This window comes from Scyliorhinus canicula, chromosome 1 (assembly GCF_902713615.1).
Source record: "Scyliorhinus canicula chromosome 1, sScyCan1.1, whole genome shotgun sequence".
NCBI lineage: Eukaryota > Metazoa > Chordata > Chondrichthyes > Carcharhiniformes > Scyliorhinidae > Scyliorhinus > Scyliorhinus canicula.
This window is the reverse complement of record NC_052146.1, coordinates 88,209,409-88,229,946: the sequence shown is the minus strand read 5'-3', so window position 1 is coordinate 88,229,946 and position 20,538 is coordinate 88,209,409. Positions and strand designations below refer to the sequence as shown.

General features: G+C 40.4%; 1 protein-coding gene across 1 annotated transcript in view; it reads left to right on the top strand.

Annotated features, from left to right (window-relative positions):
* LOC119964916 (interferon lambda receptor 1-like) overlaps window positions 1-18,075 on the top strand; it is a 28,544-nt gene extending 10,469 nt beyond the window's left edge. The window contains exons 2-7 of the mRNA XM_038795066.1: window positions 4,747-4,864; window positions 7,249-7,424; window positions 8,339-8,502; window positions 9,736-9,892; window positions 11,278-11,402; window positions 16,220-18,075. Of these exons, the coding sequence (XP_038650994.1) occupies window positions 4,747-4,864; window positions 7,249-7,424; window positions 8,339-8,502; window positions 9,736-9,892; window positions 11,278-11,402; window positions 16,220-16,921 (1,442 nt within the window). The 3' untranslated portion in view covers window positions 16,922-18,075. The remainder of the gene's footprint in view (window positions 1-4,746; window positions 4,865-7,248; window positions 7,425-8,338; window positions 8,503-9,735; window positions 9,893-11,277; window positions 11,403-16,219) is intronic.
* The last annotated feature ends 2,463 nt before the right edge of the window (window positions 18,076-20,538 follow it).

The window sequence follows — 20,538 nt, the reverse complement described above, 5'->3', positions numbered from 1 at the left end:
CCATCTGAACCAATCTGGGACCAGTGTTCTAGCGAAAAGGATAAATAGGTTAGTCTCAAAGACTTTAAACTAGCAAATGGGGGAAGGGTAACACTACGGGAAATAAAATGGTTAATAGAAAGCAAAGCAGCAGGTTAGCACGTGGGCAGGTGGGTTCAACTACATGGAAGTTATGAAAAAAGATAAAGGGAAGAACTCAGGAGAGGTTATTAATGAAGATGTTAGGTTTCAAAAAGAAGGTATCAAAACTACCTGAATGATCATAGCATTCAAAACAGGATAAATGAGTTATAGAATTTACAGTGCAGTAGGAGGTCATTTGGCCCATCATGTCTGCGCCAGTCCTTGGAAAGAGCACCCCACTTAATCCCACACCATATCCCCGTAACCCAGTACTCCACCTAACCTTTTTGGACACTAAGGGCAATTTAGCATGGCCAATCCACCTGACCTGCACATCTTTGGACTGTGGGAGGAAACCCACGCAGACACTGGGAGAACGTGCAGACTCCGCATAGACATTAACCCAAGCTGGGAATCGAACCTGGAGCTTTGAAGCAACTGTGCTAACCACTGTGCTACCATGCTGCCCCCAGTTGATGGCACAAATCATCGCAAATGAGTTTGATTTAGTGGCCATTATAGAGACATGGTTGCAGGATGGTCACGACTGGGAGTTAAATATCCAGGGATACCAGACTATTTGGAAGGACAGACATGAAGGTAAGGGAGGTGGTACAGCTCTGACATTTCAGGATGACATTAGGACGGTAGTGAGAGTTGATATGGGTTCTACGGAGAAAAAGGTTGAATCCTTTTGGGTGGAAATTAGAAACAGTAAGAAGAAAAGATCATTGATAGGCATAATGTATAGGCCACCAAATAATATCACGGTGGGACAGGCAATAAACAAAGATTTTTTTTTTTTTTAATTTAGATTACCCAATTATTTTTTCCAATTAAGGGGCAATTTAGCATGGCCAATCCACCTACTCTGCACATTTTTGGGTTGTGGGGGCGAAACCCACGCATACACGGGGAGAATTTGCAAACTCCACACGGACAGTGACCCAGAGCCGGGATCGAACCTGGGACCTCAGCGCCGTGAGGCGGTTGTGCTAACCACTAGGCCACCGTGCTGCCCATAAACAAAGATATAACTGATGCATGTAAAAATGGCACGGCAATTATCATGGGGGATTTTAATCTACATGCCGATTTATCAAACCAGGTCGGCCAGGGCAGCCTTGAGGAGGAGTTCATAGAATGTATCTGCAGTAGTTTCCTCGAACAGATGAGCAAGCTATCCTAGACCTGGTCCTATGTAATGTGACAGGAATAATTAAATTATCTCATAGTTAGGGATTCCCTCGGAAGGAGCGATCATAGTATGGTTGAATTTAAAATACAGATGGAGTGTGAGAAGGTAAAGTCAAATACCAGTGTCTTATGCCTAAACAAAGGAACCTACAATGGAATGAGGGAGGAGTTGGCTCGGGTGTATTGGGAGTAAATACTTTGTGGTGGGACAATTGAGGAATAGTGGAGGACTTTCAAAGAGATTTTTCAGTGTTCAGAAAAAGTATATACCAGTGAAAAGGAAGGACTGCAGGGAAAAGGATAATCAGCCATGGATACCTAAGGGAATAAAGGAGGATATCAAATTGAAAGAAAAGGCAAACAAAGTGGCAAAGATTAGGGGGGAACTGGAGGATTGAGAAATCTTTAACGGTCAAAAGAATGCCACGAAAAAAGCTATAAAGAAAAGTAGGATAGATTTGAGAGTAAACTAGCTCAATATAAAAACAGATAGCAAACATTTCTACAAATATATAAAACAAAAAAGAGAAGCTACGGTAAACATTGGTCCTTTAGAGGATGATAAGGGGGTTTAATAATGAGAAATGAGGAAATGGCTGAGGCATTGTGCAGGTATCTTTTTTTATAATCTTTATTGTCACAAATAGGCTTACATTAACACTGCAGTGAAGTTACTGTGAAAAATCCCTAGTTGCCACATTACGTCACCTGTTCGGGTACGCAAAAGGAGAATTCAGAATGTCCAAATTGCCAAACAGCACATCTTTTGGGACTTGTGGGAGGAAACTGGAGCACCCGGAAGAAACTCACGCAGACACTGGGAAAACATGCACACTCCACACAGACAGTGACCCAAGTCGGGAATTTAACCTGGGACCCTGGAGCTGGAAGCAACGGTGCTAATCACTGTCCTAATGTGCCAGGATTGGTGTAGTCTGATCTTTGTTGAATGGTGTGGACACAATGGGCTGAACGCCTCCTCTGCTGTAAACTATGAATCCATAATTTCAGGTAGCACACCCCAGATACTAATCAATTGGTGCGTAAAAATATCTGCAAAGCCCAATGTGATAAAGTCAGAATTTTCTCTCAGTTGTGTACATTTTTATAGTGCAAGTCACCCAAAATTGGTAATTGAGCGCAGAAATTTGTGGATTTAAAGCACACACTACATTGATCACAACTTTGTTTCAACAAAGTTTTGTGCTCGTTTTAAAAAAACCACCATGATCGAACCCTATCCACTCACAAAGCAGGTCACATCCCAAAGTAAATTCATCATCTGTTTCTGTTAATTGCAGGTCTTCGAGGAAACTCCATAAATCAAGCTGGTTCTCTTAGTCTTAAGTACAATAAAGCAGATTTAAAGCTTTTTGATTGTCAAACATGCTAACTACAGTACACAAGCATAACTAACAAATGGTTTTGTTTTTTAAAAAGTCATATTCGGAAATTTAAAATTGGGTTGCTCACTGTTAATGGATGAGATACTGATGTAAAATGCTTATGTTTTGTGAAACTCATTTTCAACTATTATTCAAACTGCTCTAAGTTAAATTTAAAATTAAAATCACATTCTAAAACGCTGCTCAATTGCCCTAGCTCATGGCAGGTTTTGTGCTTTTGAATGAAAACCTGAGAAAAAAAACTTTACAATGCCAGTGCAATTTCCACCCAATCACTTTGCCCATCATGGAACCCTTGTCATGAATGTCATGCATATGAAACAGCTTCTTGCATTTGTGGGTTTCATAAATACCTTATTTAAGCAACAGTATCAAACTTCTGTTTTTAAATAATTGTAATAATTTTGTTATTGTCACAAGTAGGCTTACATTAACACTGCAATGAAGTTACTGTGTAAATCCCCGAGTCGCCCCACTTTGGCACCTGTTCGGGTACACAGGGAGAATTCAGAATGTCCAAATTACCTAATAGCATGTCTTTCGGGACTTGTGGGAGGAAACCCATGCAGACTCTGCACAGGTGACCCAAGCGGGAATCAAACCTGAGACCCTGGCACTGTGAATGAAGCAACAGTGCTAACCACTGTGCAACCTTAACCGTGTGGTCTTAGTGGGAGCCATCTGAATTATTTTCTTTTTCTCCTTCGATTCAACAGTTTTGCTGATGGTCATGTTATTGCATGCCCCTTTTCCTGTCTCACTTTTTGTTCATCTATTGTACAGTAGCCATGGACACTTTTTCAAGCTAGCTATCTGCACTTCACTTAACATGTACCGAGCTTTTTATGAATTAGATGATTTCTTTCTGAGTCACAAACAGCATCTAAATACGCAAACAGCATCTAAATTCTATCATCTTCTTCGGCGATCACTCACTAACGGTATAATTGTCCACCTAAGAAACTCCGTGTTACTGGTCATGCGTTCTATGGGTTCTGTTCTTGTATGGCTGATTAGTCCGATCTGAGAGCCGCATCGTCGACCACACACTTGGCAGGTGTTTCCAGGAGGAGGGATCGGTCCATGGACTTTAGATCACTGGTCTTCCGTTCTCGGGCACCTTTTCTGGGCTTTCTTTTGCCGTCATGTGTCCTCGAAGAATTGTGTCTCTTCAATCAGAAGGTTCCTCCAAATAGGTCTGTTCTGAGCAAGTGTCTCCCAGATGTTGACTGAGCTTCTAAAGTATGTTGGTACTTACGACTATTTCAACTATAGTGACTTCTCTTGCAAGTATTCATCAAACTGCTCATTTCAAGGTTTTTCTTCAATATATAATGGGTTGCTTACCCTCTTTAATAATAATCTTTGTTATTGTCACAAGTAGGCTTACATTATTGAAATGAAATGAAAATCGCTTATTGTCACAAGTAGGCTTCAAATGAAGTTACTGTGAAAAGCCCCTAGTCGCTACATTCCGGCGCCTATCCGGGGAGGTTGGTACGGGAATTGAACCGCGCTGCTGGCCTGCCTTGGTGTGCTTTAAAAGCCAGCTATTTAGCCCTGTGCTAAACAGCCCCTATAACCCTGTGCTAAACCAGCCCATTAACACTGCAATGAGGTGACTGTGGAAAGCCCCTAGTCGCCATACTTCAGCGCCTGTTCAGGTACACTGAGGGAGAATTCAGAATGTTCAATTCACCTAACAGCACGGCTTTCAGTACTTGTCGGAGGAAACCAGAGCACCCGGAGGAAACCCATGCAGACACGGGGAGAACCTGCATTCTCTGGACAAACAGTGACCCAAGTGGGAATCGAATCTGAGACCCTGGCGCTGTGAAGCAACTGTGCTACCATTTCAGGGTTCACTGACTCACAAATAAAAGCCCATTCTAATACTTTCCTCTTATTTGAAGATCATATATGTAGTCTGGAAATATTTATTTTCCTAAACTGATTAATTAGTATATGTGGTGCTCATATTAATTTTCCCTTATTGTTCTTTTTTTTCATCTTTTCTCAGGTAATGTGTCGATGTCTTCGCAAAAGCTGGCCCTGAGCTCAAAGAATTTCAGCATGTTTTTGACATGGGCACCTCCAGTAGACCATCCTCCTGAATCCTTGTACAAAGTGGAAATAAAGTAATTGTAGAATTAAATTACCTTTTGTAAATTGTTTCTACTTGTCATGAACATTCTGATACTGGCTGACATCTGTGGTTTGGAAATTCATGGAAACATAAAAAACCTGGACTTTTGATTATCCATTCACTTTTACACAAAAGAACAGGGCCATGCTATGAATATGCAACTAACCTCCAATTTACAAACAAAAGTGGCCATCAGACTCTGTAATTGGCTAATGGCTGATCAGACCACAGTGTCCTGGAGGACAATGGATTTTGAGTGAATCATCCCGGCTGAACAGGGGTATCCTGTTTATTCCCGTTAAGTTTAAATCTGAATGGGACAATGTGAGTGAATCACCCCGGCTGAACAGGGGTATCCTGTTTATTCCCGTTAAGTTTAAATCTGAATGGGACAATGTAACTTAGGCCAGGTGTGGGCGTATACCTCTGACTCGGTACTAGCAGTTTTACCCTCAGGCTGTTAACTCCTAAATTGCCCACTGCATCTTTGATTAAATTTCCTACCATCACCCCGTCATCACAGAAACCTATAGCTTCAAACAGTGCACCATGCCAACTGTTCCCAACCACTTGTGTGGTAATTCTGGAGGACATAATGATATTAAAGTTTCTTGTCGGAGTTGTGTGTTAGTGGGAACATAGTCATTTTATGGACTTGGGCAGCATGTTCTTTGTTTCTGAGGTTTTGTTGAGCCTCGTACACAAAAACAGCTTGCACTTAACACTGTTAACATAATAAAAATGTTGTCAGGAGCTTCAAACAAAATTTGGCACTGAACCACAGATAGAGGTATAAGACTAGGAGACCAAAGGCTTGGACAAAAGAATAAAAATTAATGATTTTTAAAAATAAATTTAAAGTGCCCAATTCTTTTTTTTCAAATTAAGGGGCAATTTAGCGTGACCAATCCACGTACCCTGCACATCTTTTTGGGTTGTGGGGGTGAGACCCATGCAGACACTGGAAGAATGTGAAAACTCCAGATGGACAGTGACACAGGGCCGGGATCGAACCGAGGTCCTCAGCACCATGAGGCAGCAATGCCAACCAATGCACCACCGTGTTGCCCCTAAAATTAATGATGATATTAAAAGAGGAGGGAAAAGCGTTAAGGAGGGAACTCCAGAGTTGCTATCTAGGTGGGTGAAGGCTTAGCCAGGAATGGTGGGATAAAAGGAACTCGGGATGCACAAAAAGTCATGGTAATTGGAAAGGAACAGAATGGTTGCCTGCAGATAATCATACTGAAGTGGTCCATTATTCTTTGTTGTCTGTTGGTCGGCAGTTCTGTTTTGGATTTGGAAATACTAAATTTGTATCATGAGCCTGCAAGATTGATTGATGGTATTCTGTACTTTTCCATGCTTTTGTTTTGAGGAATGTTGCCTTCTACCATGTTGGGAGTCAGTGCCAGCAGACAGAGGAGCTGTACCTGTCTGGCTGCAGGGGTCTTTACACTCTCATAAATTTTGATTATGTTTACCCTCTTATTTTCTGCTCTCAGGAGCCCTGGGCTATAAGCTGCTTCCTGTACCAAAGGAATGGGTTGGTTTTTGTTTCAACTGTACCATTTTTGACTGACCACTAGATGGTCTGTCTTCAAGTCTCCACTAATTTTAGCGAAGACAGTGGAAGAGAATGTCAGTAGGTGTCTTTTGCTTTATACATTCATCTTTTATAAGCAAAGGACGCCCGAGGCTGGTTTAGCACACTGTAAATTGCTGGCTTTTAAAGCAGACCAAGGCAGGCCAGTAGCACGGTTCAATTCCTGTTTTTGACCTTGGAAAAGGTCAAAGTTGCTCTGAGAGGGACAGATGAGGGGTTCCACCAGAGTGGGGGGTTCATTTTGCACTTTGGGGACCTGGTTGCTGCCATGGGGTAATGAGGGGGTGGGGCGTCAGATACGGTTTGTGTTAAAATGTTGAAAATATTGAATAAAAATATTTTCTTAAAAAAAGAATGGCCTGGAGGAAAGGCTTTGTTGCTTCTCACCCTGAACAACAGCTAAGATAAAGAATTTAGCAGATCAAAAAAGTGTCCCTCCACTCTAAATCGTATACAATGATAGTGTTTGGTTTATTTCAAATATTGAGAGGACTGACCTTTATTTACCTACTTTTAATTGTGCTTCTGTTACTTTGAGGGTTTTTTTTCCCCTTGGACCAAGCAGTACTGATTGTTTTGTGAACTTTGCTGTATTTATTTTGTATCTTTTATCAAATCTACAGTAATTTTAAAACTTAAATGATGTGATGTTTAAATTTTGGTGTGTGTAATAAATAAATGATGAATGTACATTTAGTGATTTTAATACGGCATAGCAAAAAAAATCAAAGCATTTCATGTCCAAACTGTTATTTCTATTCATCTTTCAGGCCCGAGGATGTTTGGCTTCAAACTACTAATTGCGCGTTTCCATCGGAAGAAGACTGTGATGTTACATGCACAATTAAAAATTGTTACAGCCCATATAAAGCCAGAGTGGGAAACATTTTACCTGAATCTCCAGTTGTTTGGAATCTGTCTAATGAGTTTACTCCCTTCTATGATGGTACAGCATTTATTATCCACAAACTGGAAAATTTAATCAATTTGCTATGTAAACATTAACTAGTAAATTTACATTTATTTTAGTGGTCTTATCCTGAACCTTTGGGGTGTAAATAGTTAGTTCTGCAGCATACCTTCACGTGGAATCCTATTGACAGGATTATTACCATGCCAAGGAAGATACATTTCCTCCTTGTAATTCTTTCTTTGAAACACATAAATCTGATTGTCAACGGGACCCTATCTAGAATATTTTAGTTAGATTTTCTTTTTAGATATGTATGAGCATCATTAATGTATTTTTCAAAAATAAATATGCGCTTCTAGATTTCTAGAACTTGTCTCTTTTTTAAAATGGGAGGGCTATTGATATGCCAAAATGACTCCTGTCTCAATTTTGAGAGACAGAGAAAATAGGAAATTGATCACTTAAAAAAAGACTTTTGGTACTTTGCTCACTTCCTTAAAAAAATAACCTGGTTAGACCAATCAAAAACTGGATAGATGACAACTCTCTCCAGTATACAGCTAATTCTTCCTGAAATTGAATTGTAATTAACCCGTTCTATGTAAAGTGTGTTTTTTTAATTTAGAGTACCCAATTCTTTTTTCCAATTAAGGGGCAATTTTTTAGCATGGCCAATCCACCTATCTGCACACCTTTGGGTTGTGGGGGTGAAACCCATGCAGACATGGGGAGAATGTTCAAACTCCACTGGGATCGAACCTGAGAACTCAGCGCTGTGATGCAGCTGTGCTAACCACTGCACCACCGTGCCGCCCCGGTATTTAAAGTGATTTTAATCGTATTTGATAATTTTTCAATAATCTGAAAATAAGATGTATCTATTGTGCAATGTTACTTGCTGTGTTATATTAAAATACAACTTAAATTACAAAACCTCTTTCTTTAAGTGGAACTTGGTGCACCTCAGATGAGCGTAGCTTTAGTGGAAGAATCTATAACGGTGAATCTTCAAATTAAACTAAGGCACTGCAAAGAAATGTTGCTCAAAGCATGTCTGCTGGAAACACTGACCTATGAAGTGGAAATCTGGGATGAGGATGAACACATCAAGGTATGTACTACTTTATTGAACTGAGTAACATCTTAAAATAAAGCAGTAGTAGCAACAGAGCAGCTCGTCATCCAGACTTTTATTGCAATTTAATGGAGAATTGCTGTTACAACACTGAAATATATGGCATTCCTGAATTTTACCCTTTGTGAAACTTGAATCCTGACAGGTTTTTATTGTGACTCTGAATTATTTATTTGATTTTTAATCAGCATGAGCTCTGTGTATAGTATTTTAATATATTGTTGGTTGTTGCTATTGTGTTTTAGCAGCATGGTCATTTGAGGCCGATTTTGGTGAGAGTATTTTCCTCCTTTGGGCTCAATCTCCCCAAAGTGAAGGGTCAGCACAGCCCAGGTGATGGATAGAAAGTAGATACTTCACCTGACAAGTGATAAGACAGCCATTATAATAACTATAAAAGGGGATTCAGGCAAATCTTCTTTACACATAGTGGAGCTTGCTACCTTCAGCAGTAGCTGAGGTGAATAGCACTGGCACATTTAAGAGGGGGCTAGATAAGCACATGAGAGAGAAAGAAACAAAGTTACGCTTGTTGGCATAGATAAGAAGCGATGGAGGTTCAAGTGGAACATGAACAAAGACCAGTTGGGCTGATTGGTCCCTTCCTGCAGTGCAAGCACTTTATAATTGTATATAAAATCTCCAGTATTTAGTCTTCTACATTGAAATGATTTTTGTTTACTGTTGATATTTTAGTTTGTTTCTGCTCAGTGCACTTTTCCCTGATTGAGGGAGTAAGTGAGGCACCTACTCCCATGTTCCTGGCAGTCAAGTTCTAAGCCAGCAGACAAAGAAATGCCCAGGATGACTCGGATCTGTTGCTTTTTTCTCTTGCTCCTCCCTGTCTCATCGTTTCTTTGGAAAAGTTCCAAACCTGTGTTGAGCATTTTTGGACACTGCCAAGTTCAGAAATTTGATAACTAGAAAATGGGAGTTCAACTCTATACTTTCCATTTGTGGCACTCTGTATTGTTCTTGAAACAAAATACTTAATACCAATTTAATACCAAATTTCGAATTCAGTTATAGACGATGGAGGTAGTGCATTGCTTATCAGAATTCACTATTCAGAAGTTGATTTAATGATCTTTACACCAGTGGAAAAGTGGGACTGTCAGTAATGTTAAGCATCTGTTCAATGTGGAATTCAAATAGCAAAATGAAGGATAACCCAAATGTACATTCACTGTCTTTTCTTCCCTTTGGTAGAGACCAATCAAACAAAACGTAATTGGCAATTCATTGGAAATTCGAAAAAGTGAATTGCGTGGCAATAATAATTGCATAGCCGCTCGATCCATAAATAAGAGTTTAAAGAAATCCAGTGATTTTTCTAAGCCGTATTGTTTCCGTTTGAAGCAAGAAGGTATGTTTTTTGGGCTCCTACGAGTATTAACTTCCTTGAAGAAATTCAGAGGGTGGGAGGGGAGAGAAGTTAACTCTCAAAGTAATAAACTGGAAAGGGTTTCCGCACACTTGAAGAATAGTCCCATACTTTAGAACTGAAAATTTTTCATGCTCATGTTCATTGCAAATTACAAAATAGCAAAAAATAAACCAAGTGTCAAAATGCCAACATTTCAGGGCAGCATGGTGGCGCAGTGGGTTAGCCCTGCTGCCTCACGGCGCTGAGGTCCCAGGTTGGATCCCGGCTCTGGGTCAATGTCCGTGTGGAGTTTGCACATTCTCCCCGTGTTTGCGTGGGTTTCGCCCCCACAACCCAAAGATGTGCAGGGTAGGTGGATTGCCCACGCAAATTGCCACTTAATTGGAAAAGATAATTGGGTACTCTAAATTTATTTTTTAAAAGCCAACATTTCCATGAATCATAGAATTTACAGTGCAGAAAGAGGCAATTCGGTCTATCGAGTCTGCACAGGCCCTTGGAAAGCGCACCCTATTTAAGGGCTACAACTAGGAAAATCAATCCTGTTCCGTTCAGTATTTGTATTTCCTTTCAGCCTTTCATGTATTTATTTCTGTTCCTCTTTCCAGACATGTAAGTGACTTTTGGATATGTCTACAGCTTTAGTGGTAGACCTACATTTTCAGTGCAACTACATGTTTTTGAACATGAAAGATTGCTCTTCGGTGCCCATTTTGGGAGCTGTAAGAGGTTTTCTGAAGTTCTTGGGTCAACATTTCCTTTTTTAAAATTTTTTAAAAATAAGTTTAAAGTATCCAATTCATTTTTTTCCCCCAATTATTAAGGGGCAATTTAGCACGGCCAAGCCACCTACCCTGCACATCTTTGGGTTGTGGGGATGAGACCCACGCAGACACACGGAGAATATGCGAACTCCACATGGACAGTGACCCGGGGCCGGGATCAAACCCAGGTAATCAGTGCCATGAGGCAGCAGTGCTAACCACTGTCCCACGTGCCGCCCCTGAGGTCAGCATTTCCTAAGAAGCCCAACATGATGGTTCACATGCCAGTGACTGGAGTTTACAAATTTACAATGTTCCCTTCATCAAAAGCAATTGATGAGGTGCAGTGTTATTCCAGAAAATTGATCCAAAAACATTTGGTCATTTTTTTTTGTGAGCAACTTTAAGTTTTACATTGGTTCCAAGAAGCAGGACTTTATTCTCAAGAGTTTTGGCGGGATTTGAATTGCCAATGATTCATTCCATTTAACCAAGTTATAATTTTACCCATTGTGACTTCTACTTGATTATGGTCTTCAATCAATAGCATTGATATTGTTATGTCAATAACTGCAGGCATAAATATTTTATTTCTTGTAGTGCTACAAACCAAAATGTATCTCGCCATAATGGGATCAGCGCTGGGAGTATTATTTCTCATTTCAATAGCTGTTGCTATCATGAAAAAAATGCTCACTTCAAGCGTCAAAATGCCTGCAGCCCTGGTTTGTATAACTGATTGAAATACTACTGTTGCTGTCCTTAATGTAGGCTGATGCATAATGTTTTAATAAGAAATGAGAAAGATCATTTTGGTCTAGTAATGTTATCTCTTCCTTGATTTTGTCAGATGTAGACTTACTCCACCTCAGTCTGCCTGTTTATTTTTCACTCTTCAGTGCAGTGTTTCAGGCAACCCAACTGAGTTTGAGGCTCATTTGAATTCCACCAGCAAGCTGCTGGAACTGAGTGCACCCTCCACTACACTTTGCCACATTTGGAAGGCTAAAAATCAGCTAGCTTTTTGGATGATCGTAGGGCTCCAAATCCTGTTTCTCTGGGTCTCTCAAATTCTGTTCTAAAAATTCCCCAGATTATGTTTTGGAGTGGTCTCCAGCTGGCTGAACTACCCAACACTTTTCACAATTGGACATAGCGGGCCGTATGGTGGCACAGTGGATTAGCCCTGCAGTCTCACGGCGCCGAGGTCCCAGGTTCGATCCCAGCTCTGGGTCACTGTCCATGTGGAGTTTGCACATTCTCCCCGTGTCTGTCTCGGTCTCGCCTCCACAACTCAAAGATGTGCAGGCTAGGTGGATTGGCCACGCTAAATTGCCCCTTAATTGGAAAAAAATGAATTGGGTACTCTAAATTTAAACAATTAGACATAGCGTTACAGTGCATACACTAGTTGGGTGCGCATGAAAACAGTAATTGGAGTCAGACAACCTCCATAGGGCCCTGATTTGCATTAAACAACTTCCTGCCTCTGGTGTTACTGGACTAATAATCTAAAGGTCCAGACTAATGATCCAGAGACATGAGTTCTAATCCCAACATGGCAGCTGAGGAATCTATATTCTTCAAGTAAATAAAATCAGCAGTGACAGCTGATGAAACTCAGGTTGTCGTAAAAACACATCCGCTTCATTATTGTACTTTAGGAAAGGAAATCTGACGTCCTTACCTGGTTTGATCATAATGTGAATCCAGACCACAACAATGTAGTTGACTCTTAAATGGCTCAGTACTTCAGAGGTAGGTTCTTTACTCAGAAAGTGGTTGGGGCGTGGAACACATTCTCAGCTATGGTAGTGGAGTCGGACATTTCAGGAACTTTTAAGCATTTATTGGATAGGCATATGGAGTACACTAGAATGATTGGGAGTAGGTTGATTTGGTCTTGGTTTCAGACTAGTTCGGCACAACATCGTGGGCCGCAGGGCCTGTACTGTGCTGTACAGTTCTATGAGTTATATTCAAGAAGCTGGCGCACCAGCACTTTCTCTAGGACAATTACAGATGGGCAATAAATTCTGGCCTTGCCAAATGTTCACAAATTGAGTGAATTAAAAAAACATACTGGGCATATGTTTGAAGGCCCTCTGGAAAATTGAGTCACAGTTTATGATGCTGTCCTGATTTTCCTTTAGTTGTCAGGTGAGAAGTGGGTAAGTGGCAAATATTAGTGTAAATGATATGACTTGGGTCAATTTTTAGTCGTTTTTTGAGTTTTACGGACTTGAATTACCTGTATCCTGTTTTCTAATAACTTTACCTTTTTTGGTTGGGGCCCAGGTTTTTTGTTGCCCAGCACTGTATCTCTTGAGTGCTGACATTTTTTAATATTCATTTACCTGATATGGCCGTCACTGGTTAGGCCAGCATTTATTTCCCATGTCTAGTTGCCCTTGACAAAGTGGTGGTGAGTTGCCTTCTGGAGACTGCTGCAGTCCTTGAGGTGCAGATACATCCACTGTGCAGTTTGGGAAGGAGTTCCAGTGACGGTGAAGGAGCAGTAATATATTTCCAAGTCAGGATAGTGAGTGACTTGGAGGGGAACCTCCAGGTGCTTGTTTTCTCCGGTATCGGCTGCTCTTGTCCTTCTAGATGGTAATGGTCATGGGTTTGGAAGGTGTTGTCTGAGGAACCTTGGTAAGTTACTGCAGTGCATTATATTATCTTGCTTCAGGGATATTGTATTTAACCAAAAACGTAACTGGAAAAAGCAATTAGAGATTCACCATGTGATTATATTGCCACATCTGGAACTTCCACTTAAAGCATCCAGTCCAATTGGATAGAAGTCCTAGGCGCAACCATTTTCAGCTGTTTCAGCAATGACCTTTCTTCCATCAATAGAAATGGAGATGTTCACCGATGATTGCACAATGTTCAGCACCATTTGTGACTCCTCAGATAATGAAGCAATCCATGTCCAAAAGCAGCAAGACCTGGACAATATCCAGGCTTGGACAGACAATTGATGACTAACATTTGCGCCACACAAGTGCCAGGCAATGACCACCTCCAACCAGAGAGAATCTAGCCATTGTCCTTTGACATTCATTGACGTTAGCCAATGAATCCCCCACTGTCAACATCTGGGGGTTACCATTGACCAGAAACTGAACTGGATCAGCCATATAAATACTGTGGCTGCAAGAGCAGGCCAGAGTATAGGAAGTCGGCAACGAGTAACTCACCACCTGACTCCCCAAAGCCAGTCCACCATTTACAAGACACAAGTCAGGAGAGTGAATGAATACTCCCCATTTGCCTGGATCAGTGCAGCTCCAACAGCACAAGAAGCTTGACCCCATCCAGGACACAGCAGCCTTAATTGGCACCCCCATCCACAGCATTCACTCTCTCCACCACCGATGAATAGTGGCAGCAGTGTGTACCATCTACAAGATGCACTGCAGAGATGCACTGTGGGAACTCAACAAGGTTCCTTAAGCAGCACTTTCCTCAAACCCGCTACCATCTAGAAGGACAAGGTCAGCAGACACAAGGGAACACCACCACCTGAAAGGTCCCCTCCAAATAACTCACATCCTGACTTTGAAATATATCATCGCGATTTCACTGTCAGAATCCTGGAATGCCTTCATCAACAACACTGGGTGTATCTGTGCCACAGGGACTGCAGCGGTTCAAGAAGGCAGCTCGCCACCTCGTTCTGTAGGACCATTAGGGATGGGCAATAAATGGTGGCCCAGTCAGCGACACCCACAACCAGTACCTTTTTAAACTGTCGGTGATTTTAACTACCAAGATATATTTGATGTGGAGATGCCAGCGTTGGACTGGGGTGAGCAGAGTAAGAAGTCTTACAACACCAGGTTAAAGTCCAACATGTTTGTTTCAAATACGAGCTTTCGGAGCACTGCTCCTTCCTCAGGTGACCTCCGAAAGCTAGTGTTTGAAACAAACATGTTGGACTTTAACCTGGTGATGTAAGACTTCTTACTAAGATATATTTGAACTTTAAAAATTCTGTTGGGTTTATTGTGCTTGATATAAATCTGTGGATCTATTTAGAGACTCAGCTTTTACTAGATCAAAAACATAGAGCAGGAGTAGGCCGTTCGACCCATCAAACCTGCAGGCCCCCCCTTTCTCCCACTCCACTCATTTTTTCCCCCCATGGCCTGGACCCAACCCAAATCACCCTTGAGTCCTCACTTTGGAGACTCTTGCTGCCAGCCCAAAGCAGCTCGATCCAATGGAGGTTTTAACAAAGTTTTACAAAGCACATAAGTGTGCTATATGCATATAATATTTATTATTATCACAAGTAAGTTTACATTAACACTACAATGAAGTTACTGTGAAAATCCCCTAGCCGCCACATTCCGGTGCCTGTTCAGGTACAATGAGGGAGAATTCAGAATGTCCAATTCTAACAAGCACGTCTTTCGGGACACCTGGAGGGAACCCACGCGGACATGGGGAGAACGTGCATACTCTGTGCAGACAGTGACCCAAGCGGGAAATGACCCTGGTGCTGTGAAGCAGCAGTGTTAACCACTGCTACCATGCTGCCCAGTCTGTTGTAATTCATGACTGGTGTCAGTGGATACGCGTTATGGCCATATCATTCCAGATTTTTATTGAATTCAAATTTCCCCATTTCGTGGTGGGATCTGAAACCAGGCCTCTGACTCTGGATTAAAAGTCCAATGACAATGCTGCTATACTACCAGCTCTGTTATGGACCCATTGGATTCCCCAGCACTTTTTCTCTAGTGATGATGATGATTGTTTTAAGCTCCTCTCTCCGTTTTGCCTCTTGATTTTCTACTAGATTAAATATTTTAGAAGTTTGGGACTTGTTTAACTTTTAATCAATTTCACAGATTGTTGGTAAGTAAATGTTTGAACTAAGGTTTCCAGATTAAAGGAGTTGCTCCCACCCCCCCCCCCCCCCCCCCCCAGAATAATATGTCATATTTCATTTTTTCCTTTTATATTTCCATTTCTCCTTTACCTTTCAAAGTGTATTTTGTCATTTCCTCTTTTTATTCAGCACACCTTTTTGTATTTCTGTTAATAACCATTTTTGCCTTCTGTGTTTACATTCTTTAATCTGAGCACTTTGTTCATTTTATCTTTGGTTTCTCTTTTCATGATTTAAGCTATTTTCCTCCTTTGTGCTAAGATTCCTTTCTGTAATATTCTAGATGTCTTTTGCTCGTCATTGCCAGAATCTGATAAAATACACAACTGATGCGTACAGAATATGCAGATTTCTCTCTGGTCAGATGGTTGTGTACGATTTAGCTTCGCCAATGTTTTAATACATGCCAGTTGTAATTGATCTGCGCTTAAGCAGTTTTCATGCCTAATTGTGTATTTTTTCTTTAATCTTTTAATCCTCAAACTCAGAACATCAATACTTTTAAGTATTTACAGTATGCATTGTAGATATGAGGCAGATAACATTTTGTAGTGATAATTCTGTTTCATTTTCCGAAGGTTTCTCGCTTTGTAAAGCATCCTTTCCTTTATCACTAAACTGGTTTTACTTTTTTAGGATTTCACAAGCAGCACACTTTTTATACCGGTGGCAGATGCTCATCCTGATGTATGCAAGTTGTCAGTCGTTACGTGCTGTGACAAAAGTGAGGCAGACGTATCTGAACAAAATATTATTCTTGAAGGAAATCTTACGAAAGAAACCAATTTTTTGGATATTGCTGATTGTACAGATGAGAGTGATGAGGAAAGCGAATACAGTGGTTACACAGACAGACGATGGATTCCTGATGGAGTGATGCTTGACCAGGATGAAACGCTTAATGATCAACGTCAGGCCCCTATTGCAAAAGCATATCAAAAAGCAAATTGCTTTGATGATTCTATTATCGGTGCAGTTGAATTACAAGACCAGCAATCTGGCTGTATCGATCACAACCGACCACAGACTAAATTTTTTGTTGATGTTTCGAACCCTGTCAGTATTAATTCTGATGTGCGTCACAGCAAACATTTCAGTGATTGTATGAGTTTTGTTGTATTGGACCATGATGAACAAAGTAGCAATGCTGATGTCCCTTTAATATCAGTCAAAGTCCTGTGTTTTAACAGTGCTAATGACAATTACAGTAATGCTGGTGATGACGAAGATGATGATCTCTTGTCCAGTAATGCATCACTTTGTGATTTAAACTTTCGAACATATGAGTTAGCTTACCGTCCTCCCACTCTGCTTGGGGAGCTGCCAAAAGGAAACTAAGGAAGAAACCAATGTAAACTAAATTTGGGATCACTTGTTGCATGAATATTTCACATTCTTATTTTCTAAGTAGATATTAATATTTATTTTTGATAAAACATTGATATTATTTCAAAAGTATTTACAAAACTTTTGGCATGGAGGCATTAAGAAATTTTCAGTATTACAGATTCGGAGGTGCTAAGCATACATAGCCATGTATCTATATTTCAATACCTCTTGCATATTGTTTTTGGATATTAAAGAGTATTACAGGTTGAGCATCCCTTATTCAAAATGCTTGGGGCTGATGTGTTCCTGGATTTTGGAGTACCTGTAATATAACGTGGTAGCTCATCCAGTGAGGGTGAGACCCAAGTCTAAGCACAAAATTTATTTATATTTCATTTTCAACTTATAGATACCTATAACCTGCAGATAGTTTTATGCAATATTTTCAATCATTTTTTTCACAAAATAATATGTATAGGGCCTTATGGAATTTTCCATTCATGACGTCACGTCAGAGCCTGAAAAAAAGTGTGGATTTTGAATAAGGGATGTAGTGAAAAAAAAGGTGGCCATTAAGGAGACTGCGTTACTTTCTATTACCTTAGCTTTATTGTTATTAATCTATTTTCCTATGCATTTTGATGGTATTTTACAAGTTTTGTACCAAGATGTTGTTCAAGGACCAGTTAGAATACTGAGCACACAAAGCTGTTTAAGATGTGGCAACACAATACATCCTTGTCCCATCTCCTTAACCTTAATAGCAATGGTCATGTGAGATACTTTTGGGAGTAATAACTTTGGAGTGGAATGAAGATTGGGGATGGAGGATGGTGAATGCATCATTTAGTGTATAGCTGGAGCAATTAAATGTATTGTAAAGCATAACACTTTTTTAAATCTAAATGGCAAGAAAAAATAGCAAGCTGATGAGCAGTGATGGAAAATTAGTGAACATTGTATGATGAGCTTCAATTTGTTGAATCCCTAAAAATGAATGTGATTGTTCAAATGAAATTGAGTAGGATAGAGCAAAACTTTGTTACAGATCTAAATGTCATTTGAAAAGATAGACATTGTGATAGGTTAAATCATCCCACATACAAGTGATTCAGTTCTTTAAGACTCAAGTTTAATGATGGAAGGAATTGTCAGAGCAAAAACAAAATTAGTCGTAATGCTGCAGAAGTGATACGATAACCATGGGGGCTTTTAATCTATATATAAATTGGAAGAATCAGTGCTAGGGAGGAGTTCATTGAATGTTTTGAGGATAGTTTCTTAGAACATTCTGGAACCAACCAGAGGGCAGGCTGTACTAGACCTGATATTGTGCAATGAGCTAGGATTAATTGATCTCGTAGTGAAGTGAAGCAGTGATCATAATTGATTCAGTTTGTACATAGAATAGAACAGTACAGCACAGAACAGGCCCTTCGGCCCTCGATGTTGTGCCGAACAATGATCACCCCACTTAAACCCACGTAACCTGTATACCCGTAACCCAACAATCCCCCCATTATCCTTACACTACGGGCAATTTAGCATGGCCAATCCACCTAACCCGCACATCTTTGGACTGTGGGAGGAAACCGGAGCACCCGGAGGAAACCCACGCGCACACGGGGAGGACGTGCAGACTCCACACAGACAGTGACCCAGCCGGGAATCGAACCTGGGTCCCTGGAGCTGTGAAGCATTGATGCTAACCACCATGCTACCGTGAGTTTGATGGCGAGAGTGAGTCTAAGACTAGCATTTTAAACTTAATAAGAGCAATTATGGGGACATAGAAGTGGAGCTAGCTAAAGTGAACTGTCAAATGTGCTCCAGCCATCGATCAAGAGGTTCAGTGGCAAATATTAAAGGGATAGTTCGCAATGCACAGAATAGACACATTCCAATGAGAAAGAAAAATTCCAAGGGGATGACCCGGAATCCGTGCATAACTAAAAAAGTTAAAGGCAGTATTAAACTTAAAAGGAAAATAGCATATATTTTCACAAAGTCGACTGGCTGGTTATTTTAATTATGGGTCCGACATTTGACCTAAAATTTCAAAATTATCAAATTTGCTTAAAGATGGGTTTTTAAAGTAGAGAAACAACTGACCTTTCAGAAATTTGTACAAATTTTGGTATCACAAAGCATTCTGCCACGGAGGAAGGCTTCAACAAGGGAAAAGTCACTCGGTTCCCCTTGTAAATGTGGGACACCAATTTTAAAAAGAAATTCTGGGATTTTTACTTCATTAACTGATATATATAAAAGTTTACACAATATTAATGTTTTGTTACGATCATGTCTGACAGCTACCCACATTTGGTTATGATAGATTTGAGGAAAAATGAAAATTGAGCCATTTACATTTTGAGGATTTGAGCCAGGAAATGAGCGATTAGGACCATTATTGATTCAAATAATGTTTTCAGGTAGAAACTTTAATCGTATCTAAGTACATTGCATCAGAAATTGTTCCATAATGTCGTATAAATATTAATATGAAAATTTCCAAGTTAAATACACGACAGAAATAAATCTCAATGGAAATAAAAGGCAAGGTTCCGCGTGTAAATGGGACACTAAGCTATCAGGTTCCACGTGTAAATGGGACACTAAACTATCGGTGTCCCTTTAAACTGGAAACCAACATAACATCAACTTCATAAAAACAAAAATAACATGAGCACATTAAAACTACCAGTATAACTACTTTCTGCAACAATATCTGGTCCTGGGGAAATTACTGTTAGTTTACTTTAATACAAATTTCAAAGATATGTTACTCAAGTCTTGTTCATCAAATTTGTATTGAAAAGCTCTTCCAACTTGAACTGTGGAAGGTTCTGCCATTACTTGTACTATGTCGACCATGGGATGGGTAGCCTGACGTTCAGATGTGAAACTATAGAATCCTGTTTTGTCTCTTCTCATAAATTTCACCTGTACTTCATCTCTGCGTACATCAGTTACCATTGCCATGTAGACTATGCATGCTGTGCTGTTTTTGCCAAGTTCAAACTTCACGGCCACAAAGTCATTCACAATTAGCTTCTCTGGTTCTGGTGAGGCTTTTCCTGTGTAGACTGCACACGGACCAATGGTAAGATGGTGGGTAGTGTCATGGTTTGCTGCATCATGAGTTGCTTTGGGACTTGATTTCTTCTTACCAGATGATTTCTTCTTGCTGTTTTGTTTCTTCTTTTTCTGCCTCTGTAGGGCAATCTCTTCCCATTGTTTTACATATGCTCCATTCTTACATTCCCTGATACCACGTAGGCAGCCGGTGCAAAAGCAGGAAAGGTTTCGGACAGCCACCACACCTCCCTTCACCGTCTTTATACTATGCAGTTTTCTTGTCCCTTTCACGCTTTTAAGTGCTCTACCTGGTCTGTCTCTTTTCACATCTTGAATTGGAACAAAGAACACTGATTGCTGGTATGATATGCAGCAGGTTCCTTGGGCATCCTTCACTAGATTTTCGGACAAGTAGTTGTAAAGGGCCATTGGAGTATTGATAATGGCAGTTTCTGCCTTTATGGCATCAGAGGCACTTCTCTTTACAACCCCGCTTTCCCCGTCGCTTGGTCCCTTTCCATGTCTTGTTCCACTGTAGTTATGACAAA